Here is an 11,546-nt window from a genome sequence, read left to right on the forward strand (position 1 = left end):
CAACTCATCTTAACCCCTTGTACAACTGACCCATTTCCATGACAGGGCTGGACATTTGTGATCCATAAGGTTTTCACCCTTACTGCCACTTACAAGTCAAGAACAAGACAACCCAATTAAAAAATGAGCAAAGGATCTGAATAGCATTTCTCCAAAGACATGTAACTGGCCAATACGCACATAAAAAGATGTTCAACAGAGAAATACAAATCAAAACCACAATGAGATAACACTTCATACCCACTAGGATGGCTGTAACCAAAGACAGATAGCAAGTGGTGGTGAGGACGTAAAGAAACTGCAACTCTAATACACTGCCAGCGGAAACGTAAAACGGCGCAATCGTTGTGGAGGGCAGTCTGGCAACTCCTCAAAAGGTTAAACAGAGTCATAATGCCAGTGACAAAACCAGCTGCTGCTGAGTCAACTCTGACTCATGGCGACCGCATGTGGGTCAGAACAGAACTGTGCTCCACAGGGTTTTCAATGACTGATTTTGAGGGAAGTAAATCACCAGGCCTTTCTTCTGAGGAGCCTTTGGGTGGACACAACCTGGAACCTCCAACCTTAAGTTTAGCACCATGCGCACCACCCAGGGACTCCACAGCTATCTGCAGTTACAGCTAAACATCCCTAAAAACCCTAGCAATGATTAAAGCCGTATTCCAAGGTAAACTCGTCGTAGAGTTGATTTCGGCTCAGAGTGACCCTACAGGTCAGAGCAGAACTGCCCCATATGTTTACCAAGGAGCAGTTGGTGGGTTCGAACTGCCGACCTGTTACCACAGGGTGAGAGGAAATGGTATGGGATTAGTTAAGATTAAGCTTTATCATTAGCCTTCCAGGTTTATCTCCCGTGAAATACCTGTAAACAGCATTGCCATTTTTCTGTTGGGTTGTTTGTCTTGTTGATTTGCAGTAGTTCTTAAGATAGCCTGGGTATCAATCCTTTATTGACTATGCATTTCTAAATGCTTCTCGAAGTTCAGTTAGCTATTTTCCCAACCTATACACCAATGTTTCTCAAATCTTTTTGGCCACTCACAAAGACTAGTTTCTCACTGAGAGCCAATATATATACACTTATTTATTTATAAAGTGAAAAACAGGGCTCTAAATCAATGTCTTCTTAACCACAAGCAAATATACAAGAGTATTTTGTAGGAAGAGGACAGCTTCTCTCTATTCTATACAGCCAGTGCCACATTTTAGCTGCCATGTTAACACATCATGTAGCTTTCACAGAGTCACTAAACAAGCACCCATTTTAGTAACGGTTTGTTAAAACTGTTAACACTTAATAAATAACTATCATACCCATCGAGATGTTTTAAACAACAAAGAGCTTCTACTCCATTCAATGAATTAATAATAAAGGTACAAATTAAATTTCAGACTATGCGAATTAAATTTTTAATTTTTCAGTCACATTAACATACAACCAATTCTTTACAGATAAAGTTACTGGCCAGACTCGGGATATTTTAGTGAAAACTGCTCAAAGCTCAAAAAAGTTTACTTCATTTACAGGCGCACTATCAAATGTTTTGCCAAAGAAAGACGCTGCATATACAGCAAGACCTTAGACCAGGTAAATCTAACTTCCCCATTTTCAGATAAGGCAACTGCAATCCAAAAGTTAAGAAGCTTGCTTAATCTTGGTCCTCTAAAACCTACAAGTTGGGGGTTCTTTTCACAGCATTATGCATTTTTAGGCTCCGCAGTTCTGAAACTCTGACCCCCTCTTAATTTTAGACTAGGTTTATGTATTACGGAACTGGAAATTACGAAATTACTCCCATTCCCACACTAACCTATTCCTTTCCACTTCCTTACCTTTCCCCTCCCCTATCCACCACTATGGAAACCCTGGTGGTGTAGTGGTTTAGAGTTCGGCTGCTAACCAAAAGGTTGGCACTTACAATCAACCAGGTGCTCCTTGGAAACCCTACGGGGCAGTTCTACTCTATCGTATAAGGTTGCTATGAGTTGGAATAGACTGGATGGTAATGGCTTTTTTTTTTTTTTAATCCACCACTACGGAAACCATGGTGGCGCAGTGGTTAAGAGCTACAGCTGCTAACCGAAAAGGTCAGCAGTTCGAATCCACCTGGTGCTCCTTGGAAACCCTATGGGGCAGTTCTACTCTGTCCCATGGGGTCACTATGAATAGGAATCGACTAGACAGCAACGGGTTTTTGGTCTTATCCACCACTATAACAGACGAAAACATAAAGTACCAGCCTGCCTTAATTTTGGCTCTAATTGCATGCGGCGTCCCGAACCCCCAGCTACTGTTCCTCCCGTGTTAAATCAATCGAAGTTTAATTTTATCCATCATTCCTTTATTCAACTAACACCTACTAAACGCCGGCTTTGCAGGGAGCGCGGTGCACGCGGCTCATACCCCGCCAACAGCCGCTCGCAGGCACAGAGACGGCTCTCCAGGCGTCAGGGAGCCGCGGGCGCTGGGGAGTGCGGGGCTCCGGGTAAGCAGGGCAGGGGTCCCGGTGACACCAGGGAACGAGCCGGGTGGCGGAGATCCGCGCGGGCGGCTCACCTTTACGCAGCTCCCGCTCCCACACGGTGACGATGGGCCGCGAGTGCTTGCGGTGGTGGATGAGCCACAGAGACAAGGTCTGCACGCTCTGCTGCGAGTTGCTCAACTCCGACAGCTTCTTCTCCAGCGCCGCCTCAGAGAAGGCGGACATCCCTCCGACACCACGTTCACGCCGTCCCACGCGCTGGGGCCGCGGGGAGGAGAGTTTCACCGCCCTCGTCGCGGCCTCGCCCCCTCACTCCACCCTTCCCCACGCCCTCAATACCGCCAGCGCCACATCCAAGTCCGGCCGCAACCCAGCAAGATGGCGTCCGGCCGGCAGTGACGTCAGAGGCCGGCGGGTCCCAGCTTTCCAGCTACAAGCCCACGGAAGGGGCGCGGCCTCGGCCCAGAGGCGGAAGGGGCGAGGCCGAAACAAGTGCAGGTGAGGCCACCGGGGGCGTGCCGCTGGGGCGGGGCCAGCGGTAGGACAGGATTTGATGGACCCAGAACCTTCTTGGGGGAAAACAGTCACTGCCGAGGACGGAGTGACTAAAACTCTCTATTTAGGGGTGTAGTTCGGTACAGGCACTGTTTAAGACTATTTGGCATTGAAAAAAAAAAAAAAACATTGCAGTCGAGTCGATTCGGACTCATAGCGACCCTATAGGACAGAGTAGAATTGCCCCGTAGAATACTCAATGAGCGCCTGGTGGAGTCGAACTGCCAACCTTCGGTCATAGCTCTTAACTACTCTGCCACCAGGGTTTCCCTATTTGGCGTGATCAATTAAATTTCAAAATATGCCTTCCCCGTGACCTGCAACTAATTGCCGTCAGTGATAGAAAAACACCAGGCATATTTGTACAAGGAACTATACGCTAGGTGTTCTCGCAGTAACAGTGAAAAGTTGGGACATTCACAGCAGATAAGTGGGTAAATTAATTGTGATACATCCATATTACAAAATCTATGCAGCCATTTAAAAAAATGGATAAATCCAAGATACGGTGGATTTGGGGTTTTTTTAAGTTGCAAAAGGAAAAATACAATATAACATTTGTTTTTTTAAAGTTCATATTTTATAGGAGTTCAAAAAAATGCAAAAGCCCAGCAAAAGGTGTGGAAGAATACTCACCACAGTAATAGTTTTGTCAGGGAGAGAATCAGAATTGGAGCACTTAAGGCATGTCTATATTGTTTTCATTTTTTACAAGGAGTAAATAATCACATATTATTTATGTAACTGTAAATCTCACAGTTATTCCAGCATATCTTGACATAGTACTTCTCTTAACTATAATTCACAAAGAAAATAAAAAATGGACACTGTCACATTCTAAATACAAGAAACTTCCAGAAAGATGAACAAGAGACCATAGGAATTCTTAAACCACCTTTTGAGAAGGACTGTTCATGTACTCTGCACATTGTAGGCGCCCGTATTGGTCAGGGTTCTCCAGAGAAACAACCAATAGGCTGTATATATAGAGAGAGAATTTGGCTCACGTAATTTTGGGGGTTGACAAGTTTAAAATCCATACATAGGTCAAGCAACAGGCTGGAAATTCCACCAGTCTTCTGTCTGAAATTGATAGACAAGGTGACAGGCTGGAAAGTCTAGAAGGATATCTATGTTACAGTCTTTATTCTCCTCTCAGAAACCTCAGTTTTTTTTTTTTTTTTTTTAAGGCCTTCAGTTGATTGGATGAGGCCCACCCACATTATCCAGGATACCTTCGCAGCAACATCTAGATTAGTGTTTCATCAAACAACTGGGCCCCATAATCTAGGCAAATTGACACAAAATTAACCACCACAGCATCACATACGTTTGTTTGATTATAAACACAGTTTATCTTTCTCATTTTTCATGTTACTCTAGCTTGGGGTTCAGAGATAGCTCAAAAAGATGAGGTAACTCTTTTCACCTCCTCTCACTCCAATATCTTTTTGTCTCCACATTCTTCTCATTCCCCTTTATCCAGCCTTTTGTGTATTTTATCTAATTAGCCTCGTTTTTAATTTAGTCTGAGTTTAACCTATTGTTTTCCAAGACCTTAATGTATCTTCAACACGATTCCCTTCCATGAGCCATGCAGCTACTAAAATTGCTACTCATCTCCCAAATTATGTCTTCGCCTATAATGTCCAGCTTTTCCCACTCCTTATTTATCTCAATTCTGCTTAAGCTTTACAGACCAGTTTAGATTCCACCTTGTTTTCTTCCCCAGCGATCTCAATGTAGGTAGGAATTGTGTTCCTCTGTCTTTGGATGCCTTACCTGGCACTCATTCTACTAGCCTATGTTACTTATAATTTAATATATGTACGTCATCTCTCCAACTAGATTTTGCTTTCAGTGAATCAGCCAAAGTGCCAACTCACCTGTCTTTCCTTGTTCTCAGCCTGATTTAGCTGCTTTTGCTCTGGGCTCCCACAGTATTCTCTATGTGAGTACACCATGGCTTTCCAAACTAGGTTATTGGATCTAATATTTATTGACATTGTTTTTAAAATATTGCCTGCAACTATTTATTGCCCTTAGATAGTTATCACTTATGTTCACATCTTGTCTTCTCTGACAGCTCTTTTTTCGTTTTTTCAAATTCAGGCCCCAAAATTCAGAATAATGCATTTTTTACATAAACTGTCTTTTGAGTTAATTTGGATGGCCACTAGGTAATGAAAAGATAATGCTCTTTCAATTTCTAAAAAGAAGGCTATTACAAAAAACAAAACAAAGCAAAATAATCAACAAATGTCCCTTATGAATATGGATGTCAGAATCCTCAACAAAACACTAGAAAAATGAATCTAGCAGCATATTAAGAGGATTATTTATGAATGGAGCCAAACTACGATAGATTAGAAAGTCTCAAAGAAGCAAGTGTTTGCTCTATAGAGTTTCCCAAACCAACACCCAGCAAGCACTAGCATCCCCAGATATTGCTGAGAGGGAAGATTGACCAGGTGTGAAGGGTAAACAAGGTGCTCCTGTGAAACATTAAACCATTGGTGTCATCTTGGGAAAGCAGTTGTGGAATCCAAGAGATGGAGACAAGTACGAAACTCAAGTGCATCAAGTAAGAAAAGGCCCTAGAACTGAGCCTCAAGGAATTGCAACATTTAGAGGCTGCTGGGGAGGGTGAGCAGACCTAGCAAGTACGGTGTTCTCAAAGCCACAACAAGAGAGTACTGAAGGAGGAGGGAGTGATTAACTATGTCAGATGCAGTTTCCCTGAATAACCACAAAGTAATGTAAAGAAAACTGTCTATTAGATTAAGTTACCAGATGATGGTGGCCTTAACAAGAGGAATTTTGGTGTAGTGGTGTGAGCAAGAGTGGAGGCTTCCTTGCCTTAGGTGAGGAGAAAAAGGGAAATTGGAGACTAGTTGCGTATGCAGAGAGCTTTTTCAAGAAGTTTGGCTGAGACAGAGTGGAGATAAGTCTAGCAAGAAAGGAATGTGGGTTTAAGGGAGGCTTGTTTGGTTTGGCTTCAAGATGGGAGAAGAGTCTTGAGCGTGTTTTAATGATGATAAGCGGGATCCAGAGAGTATGTATACCAGAAAATTAAGAGGAGGCTGGAAACATGAGACCTGGGGAGGTAACTAGAAGGAAGGATTGGGCAAGAGCTGGATTTGGTAGTGGGAAGTTGGCAATTTTTATCATCTTATGATTTTTATGTTCTCTCGGATTAAAAAGACAAGATAAGCTGGGTGTGAGGAAGAAAAGGGGGGAGGAGAGGAGTGGTTTCTGAGTTTTCAGAAGCACTGTGGAGAGACAGGGGTGAGGTGGCTGGGCATTGTAAGAGCCTTGGCGAAGTCAATGATGGTGAACTTATGGTCGTGGTAGTGTCTGCCCAGCTGTGGAATTTCCTCCAGCAGCACTGGGGGCCATAGGCTTCATCACAGAGGTTTCAGATTTGGCAAAAGGATTATTGAGATGATGGGCTATGGGGTTTCAGCTGGATTGAAAATGGAACAAGGGAGGATTGATAGACAAGAAAATTGTGGGCGGGGGCCTGTGGACGGAAGACCTGGTGGCTGTGAAGAACTTCAGTAGTAACCCTTTCAAGACCTGTGGAACATAAGTATTCCACCCACTTTTTATGCCTCTGGAGTTCCTTAGAAAGGGTGTAGCACGATTTTAACTCATTTTGCGTAAAGTGGGAGCCTTCTGAAATGTGTGAAATGGAAAAATCCTGAGTGGCAGCTTCATATTTGTGTGGATTGAACATTGTCTTAGGTGATGCCTCCCGCTTGTGTGAATTTTCTAAAATTTTGACAGGTTTGCCTTTATTTCTGTGAGATAAGCCTTCTTACTATGCTTCCCAATTACTATGTTCTCATGAGAATGTACTTATCACGAGAATAAGCTATTGTGTCTTTATTCAGTCACCGTGGCCATTTTCTCCTTTATGCTATTCGTTGTTTCCAGGTGTTACTGGCTCCCTTGTTTTCTAGCTTCTGAACAGTACATACTGCCTTTCCAATGAGGAATAATATATTCCAGTGATTCAAAAGAAATTGGAACTCCTGTATGTTATTCTTACCCCGCATTCAGTCTTAGAGCTCAATCATTGCTTCTACATGTAGCAGGTGGGCAGTTCTGCAGTATTCCAGGTGTTATGGATAGTGTCCTCCAAAAACATGTATCAACTTGGCTAAGCCATGATTCCCAGTACTGTGTGGTTATCCACCACTTTGTGATCTGATGTGATTATCCTATGTGTATGGAGCTTTGGTGGCACAGTGATTAAGTGTTTGGCTGCTAACCAAAAGATCGGCAGTTTGAATCCACCAGCCGCTCCTTTGGAAACCCTGTGGAGCAGTTCTACTCTGCCCTATAGGGTCACTATGAGCTGGAATTGACTGCAGTGGGTTTGGCTTTTTTTTTTTTTTTTTAATGATGTTAGTGACGTAGGATTACAGGCAGTTATGTTAATGAGGTAGGACTCAATCTACAGGATTAGGTAGTATCATGAGTTAATCTCTTTTGAGATATAAAAGAGAGAATTGAGCAGAGTGAATGGGAACCTCCTACCACCAAGAATGAAGAAGCAGTACTGGACCACGTCCTTTGGACCTAGGGTTCGTGCACTGAGAAGCTTCTAGACCAGGGGAAGATTGATGACAAGGACCTTTCCCCAGAGTCAACAGAGGAAGAAAGCCTTCCTCTGGAGCTGGCACCCTGGATTCAGACTTTTAGTCTCCTAGACTGTGAGAGAATAAATTTCTTTCTGTTAAAGCCATTTATTTTTTTTTTATTTCTGTTACAGCAGCACTCGATAACTAAGAAACCAGGGCAGCTGTTTCTGCTTTTTAGCTGTTAGTACTGCTATTGTTATAATGAAGAATACATAGTAGTGGTAATTATCCTGAGATTCAAATTCCTTTAGTTTTATTTTGCCTGTGAGTACTGCTTTTGCAGTAATGAAAATGCATTGTAGTGGTAATTTTCCTGAGATAAAAAATCCTTAGGCTTTATTTATGTGGGCTGTAAGTACTGCTTCTGGACCAAGGAAGAATGCACTGTACAACGTTTTTGAAAGATTTCATGAAAAATAATAAAAAGGCTAAGAAGAAGGAGACTAGAATAAAATGTATGTACAGTGATTGCCAGGTGCCTTTGTGTCTTACCTCATGTTTTGTAAATTTTCAGGAAATAAAAAATAAGTTAAAAAACTAATTTTATCATTGACTCATATCGACAGGATTTACATCGTCCACAGTCCACTGGGACACATGGGATCCCAGATAATGGGTATCAAAATCCATAACTCATAAGAAAAATTCTGAATTGGTCCTTTAATCAGCACACCTTCATTAGTGAAAACATAGTAGCAACAAAAGATTCAAAGGTGAAAATAATTGGGTCTTGAAAGGGCTGAACAACACATTATGTAGAGGACATTCACTTTTTGTGTGACCTAGGAACCCTGGTGGCACAATAGTTAAGCCCTCAGTGGCTAACCAAAAGGTCAGTGGTTCAAACCCACCAAAAGACCTGGCAATGTACTGCCATAAAAATTTCAGTCTAGGAAACCCAATGGGGCAGTTTTACTGAGTCCTATAGGATCTCTGTGAGTTGAAATCAACTCAACAGCACACAACAACAGGATTCATTTCTACTTTATATTAGCACTCTGATTTGCTACTCTGTTGGAGTCTGGTGAAAATGGTCAGACTGACCCTCTCCTTGCCAATGGGCAGAGGTGTGATCCAAACCATGTTGAAAAGAGGAGTCAAGAGGCTGAAAACAGCAGGAGTGTCATTCCTTCCTTGCTGACCATTCTGTTCTGGCTTGGAGTCGGCTGCAGTGCTCTCAGCTGTCTCTCACTGTTGGAGCCTCTTGGTTCCTGTCCATTTCTCTCAGCCTTCTGTCACTTCTGTGCGTCTCACTTCTTGTCCTCCTCCCACATCCTCCCTTTGGCTTAAGTTAAGAAAGATTTGTTTCTGTTGCTTTCTGAACTCTGACACATATTAATCATTCCTAAAGTAGAACACTTGGTCAAAGAGTATATACATTTACCATCTTGAAAGATATTTCTAATTAATACCCCAAAGAGGGTACACCAATTTATACAGCCACCAACAGTGTAGAAAAGTCCCTGCAATGTGTAACCTTTTATATGACTGTAATATATTTCACAAATTCTGTCTTGACCGTTTTGAGGCCCTGGCTAGAAGCCAGTTAGTTTCCTTTCTTGAAAACCAAACCCAACCCGTTGCTGTCAAGTTGATTCTGACTCATAGTCCTATAGAACAGAGTAGAACTGCCCCATAGAGTTTCCAAGGCTGTCATCTTTATGGAAGCAGACTGCCACATCTTTCTCCTGAGGAGCAGCTGGTGGGTTTGAACTCCTGACCTTTTGGTTGGCAGCTGAGTGCTCAACCTTTGCACCACCAGCCCACACTCCACCCACTCCCGTCCTGACACTCTGGGACCACTACGCACCTGCCCTAATTGCCCCTGGAGGGGCAGGGTAGGTACCAAACAACTAGGGATAGCCCTTGTACCCGGAGCCTGCAGAATTATTCAAAATGCCCAATCCACAAAAAGCCCAGGAAACCTACCTAACCCCACCCAACTTGCCATACATAAACATCTCCTACAACTTCAGCTTGCTGTTAAACTCTGTCCCCGGGTGCAGTCCCCTGCGTGGCCCTGCCTGGTAGCCTTCTCTCTTTGGAGCTGTAATGAGTCTGTATTCATCTAGCCAAGTGTCTTTGTGTTGTGTCCTGCCATGCAAAGAATCTATAATCATACCTAATATATGATTGTAAAACAGTGATGAGAAGTTGTTTGTATTTTTTTTGTGACTGCTCATGTCTTTTATCCATTTCTCCTACCCAATAATAGAAAATACCTTTACATTTAATCAAATAAGTGTCCATCAACAGCATTTGAAGTTTTTCTTCATATAGGTATTACATGGGTTGTGTTAAATAAAGCCAGTTATTTAAATTGACATGGGGGAAAAAAAGACCAAAACACTGATAGTTGAACCTTAAGTGGCATCATTTCTAAATTACAGTCATTTCAATTTGTAAAATTTGAAGTTGCGTTGAGTTTCCACAAGGCGGCAGACTGGTCCATTAAATTGGACCTGTTGCGTGCCATCAATTCCGATTTATAGCGACCCTGTTGGACAGAGGGAAACCCTGACGGCGTAGTGATTAAGTGCCACGGCTGCTAACCAAGAGGTCGGCAGTTCGAATCCGCTAGGCACTCCTTGGAACCTCTATGGGGCAGTTCTACTCTGTCCTATAGGGTCGCTATGAGTCGGAATCGACTCCATGGCAGTGGGTTTGGTTTGGTTTTGGTTTATTGGACAGAATAAAACTTCCCTATAGAGTTTCGTAGGCTGGGGACGCTATGAGTCCGAATTGACTCAGTGGGAACAGGTTTGGTGTTTTTTGGAACCTTTTTATGGTTTTGGTTTAATCTTTACTGGAGCTGATTGCCAAGTCTTTTCTCCCGCGGAGCCGCCGGTGGGTTTGAACTGCTGACCTTTCTGTTACCAGCCCAGTGCTTAACAACTGCTCCATCCAAAAACAAAAACCATTGCAGACAATTCCAACCCACAGTGACCCTATAAGACAGAGTAAAACTGCTCCACAGGGTTCCCAAGGCTGTAATCTTTACAGGAGCAGGCTGCCACATTTTTCTCCTCAGAGAGGCTTGTGGGTTTGAACCACTGACTTTTTGCTTAGCAGCTGATTACTTAACCACTGCACCACCAGAGCTCCTTAAATTGGACCTACTGTACTCATTTAAAGGAGTTCTGGTGGCGCAGTGGTTAAAGTCATCGGCTGCTAACTGAAACGTCGTTGGTTCAAAGCCATCAGCAGCTCCTGGGGAGAAAGATGTGGCAGTCAGCTTCCGTCAGATCTTACAGCCTCGGAAACCCTGTGGGGTTGCTCTGAGTCGGAATCCACTCGATGGCAGTGGCTGGGTTTCCTACTGATTTGAATATCCTAGGTGTTCCCCAGTACTGGCATTCACCAATATTAAAAAAAAAAAATTTAAGTCAGCATAAGAGATCTATGAATACATTTTCTCCCAGAAACCAGTTTATATGTAATGGTTAATTTTTTTTTTAGTTTACAAATCTTAACATTAGAGTCCCTGGGTAGTGCAAAGGGTTAACATGCTCAGCTGCTAAGCAGAAGGTGGGAGGTTTGAGTCTAGTATGCTGTAGTTTCCAGCATAAAGATCCTGTGCCTGTTTTGTTAGATTTATACTTGAGGTTTTTTTTTTTTTTTTGGAGAAGGGTAGCTGTTGTAAATGACATTTTATTTTTAAATTTCAGTTCCCAACTGTTTATTGCCAGTATATAGAAACATGATTGACTTTTGAGAATTGATGTTGTATCCTGTGACCTTGCTAAGCTCACTTATTATTTCTGGGGTTTTTTGCAGATCCCTTAGGATTTTCTATGTAGACAATCATGTCATTTGTGAATAGGAACCATTTTATTCTTTTCCATTTTGTATGCCT

General features: G+C 42.7%; 1 protein-coding gene across 2 annotated transcripts in view; it reads right to left on the bottom strand.

Moving 5' to 3' along the window:
• The window catches only part of RPRD1A (regulation of nuclear pre-mRNA domain containing 1A), a 70,157-nt gene extending 67,287 nt beyond the window's left edge, over positions 1–2,870 (bottom strand). For both annotated transcript variants that reach the window (XM_049900524.1, XM_049900525.1), the window contains exon 1: positions 2,561–2,870. In XM_049900524.1, the coding sequence (XP_049756481.1) occupies positions 2,561–2,711 (151 nt within the window). In that variant the 5' untranslated portion in view covers positions 2,712–2,870. The remainder of the gene's footprint in view (positions 1–2,560) is intronic.
• Positions 2,871–11,546: the final 8,676 nt, after the last annotated feature.

The sequence above is a fragment of the Elephas maximus genome, chromosome 11 (assembly GCF_024166365.1).
Source record: "Elephas maximus indicus isolate mEleMax1 chromosome 11, mEleMax1 primary haplotype, whole genome shotgun sequence".
Classification (NCBI taxonomy): domain Eukaryota; kingdom Metazoa; phylum Chordata; class Mammalia; order Proboscidea; family Elephantidae; genus Elephas; species Elephas maximus.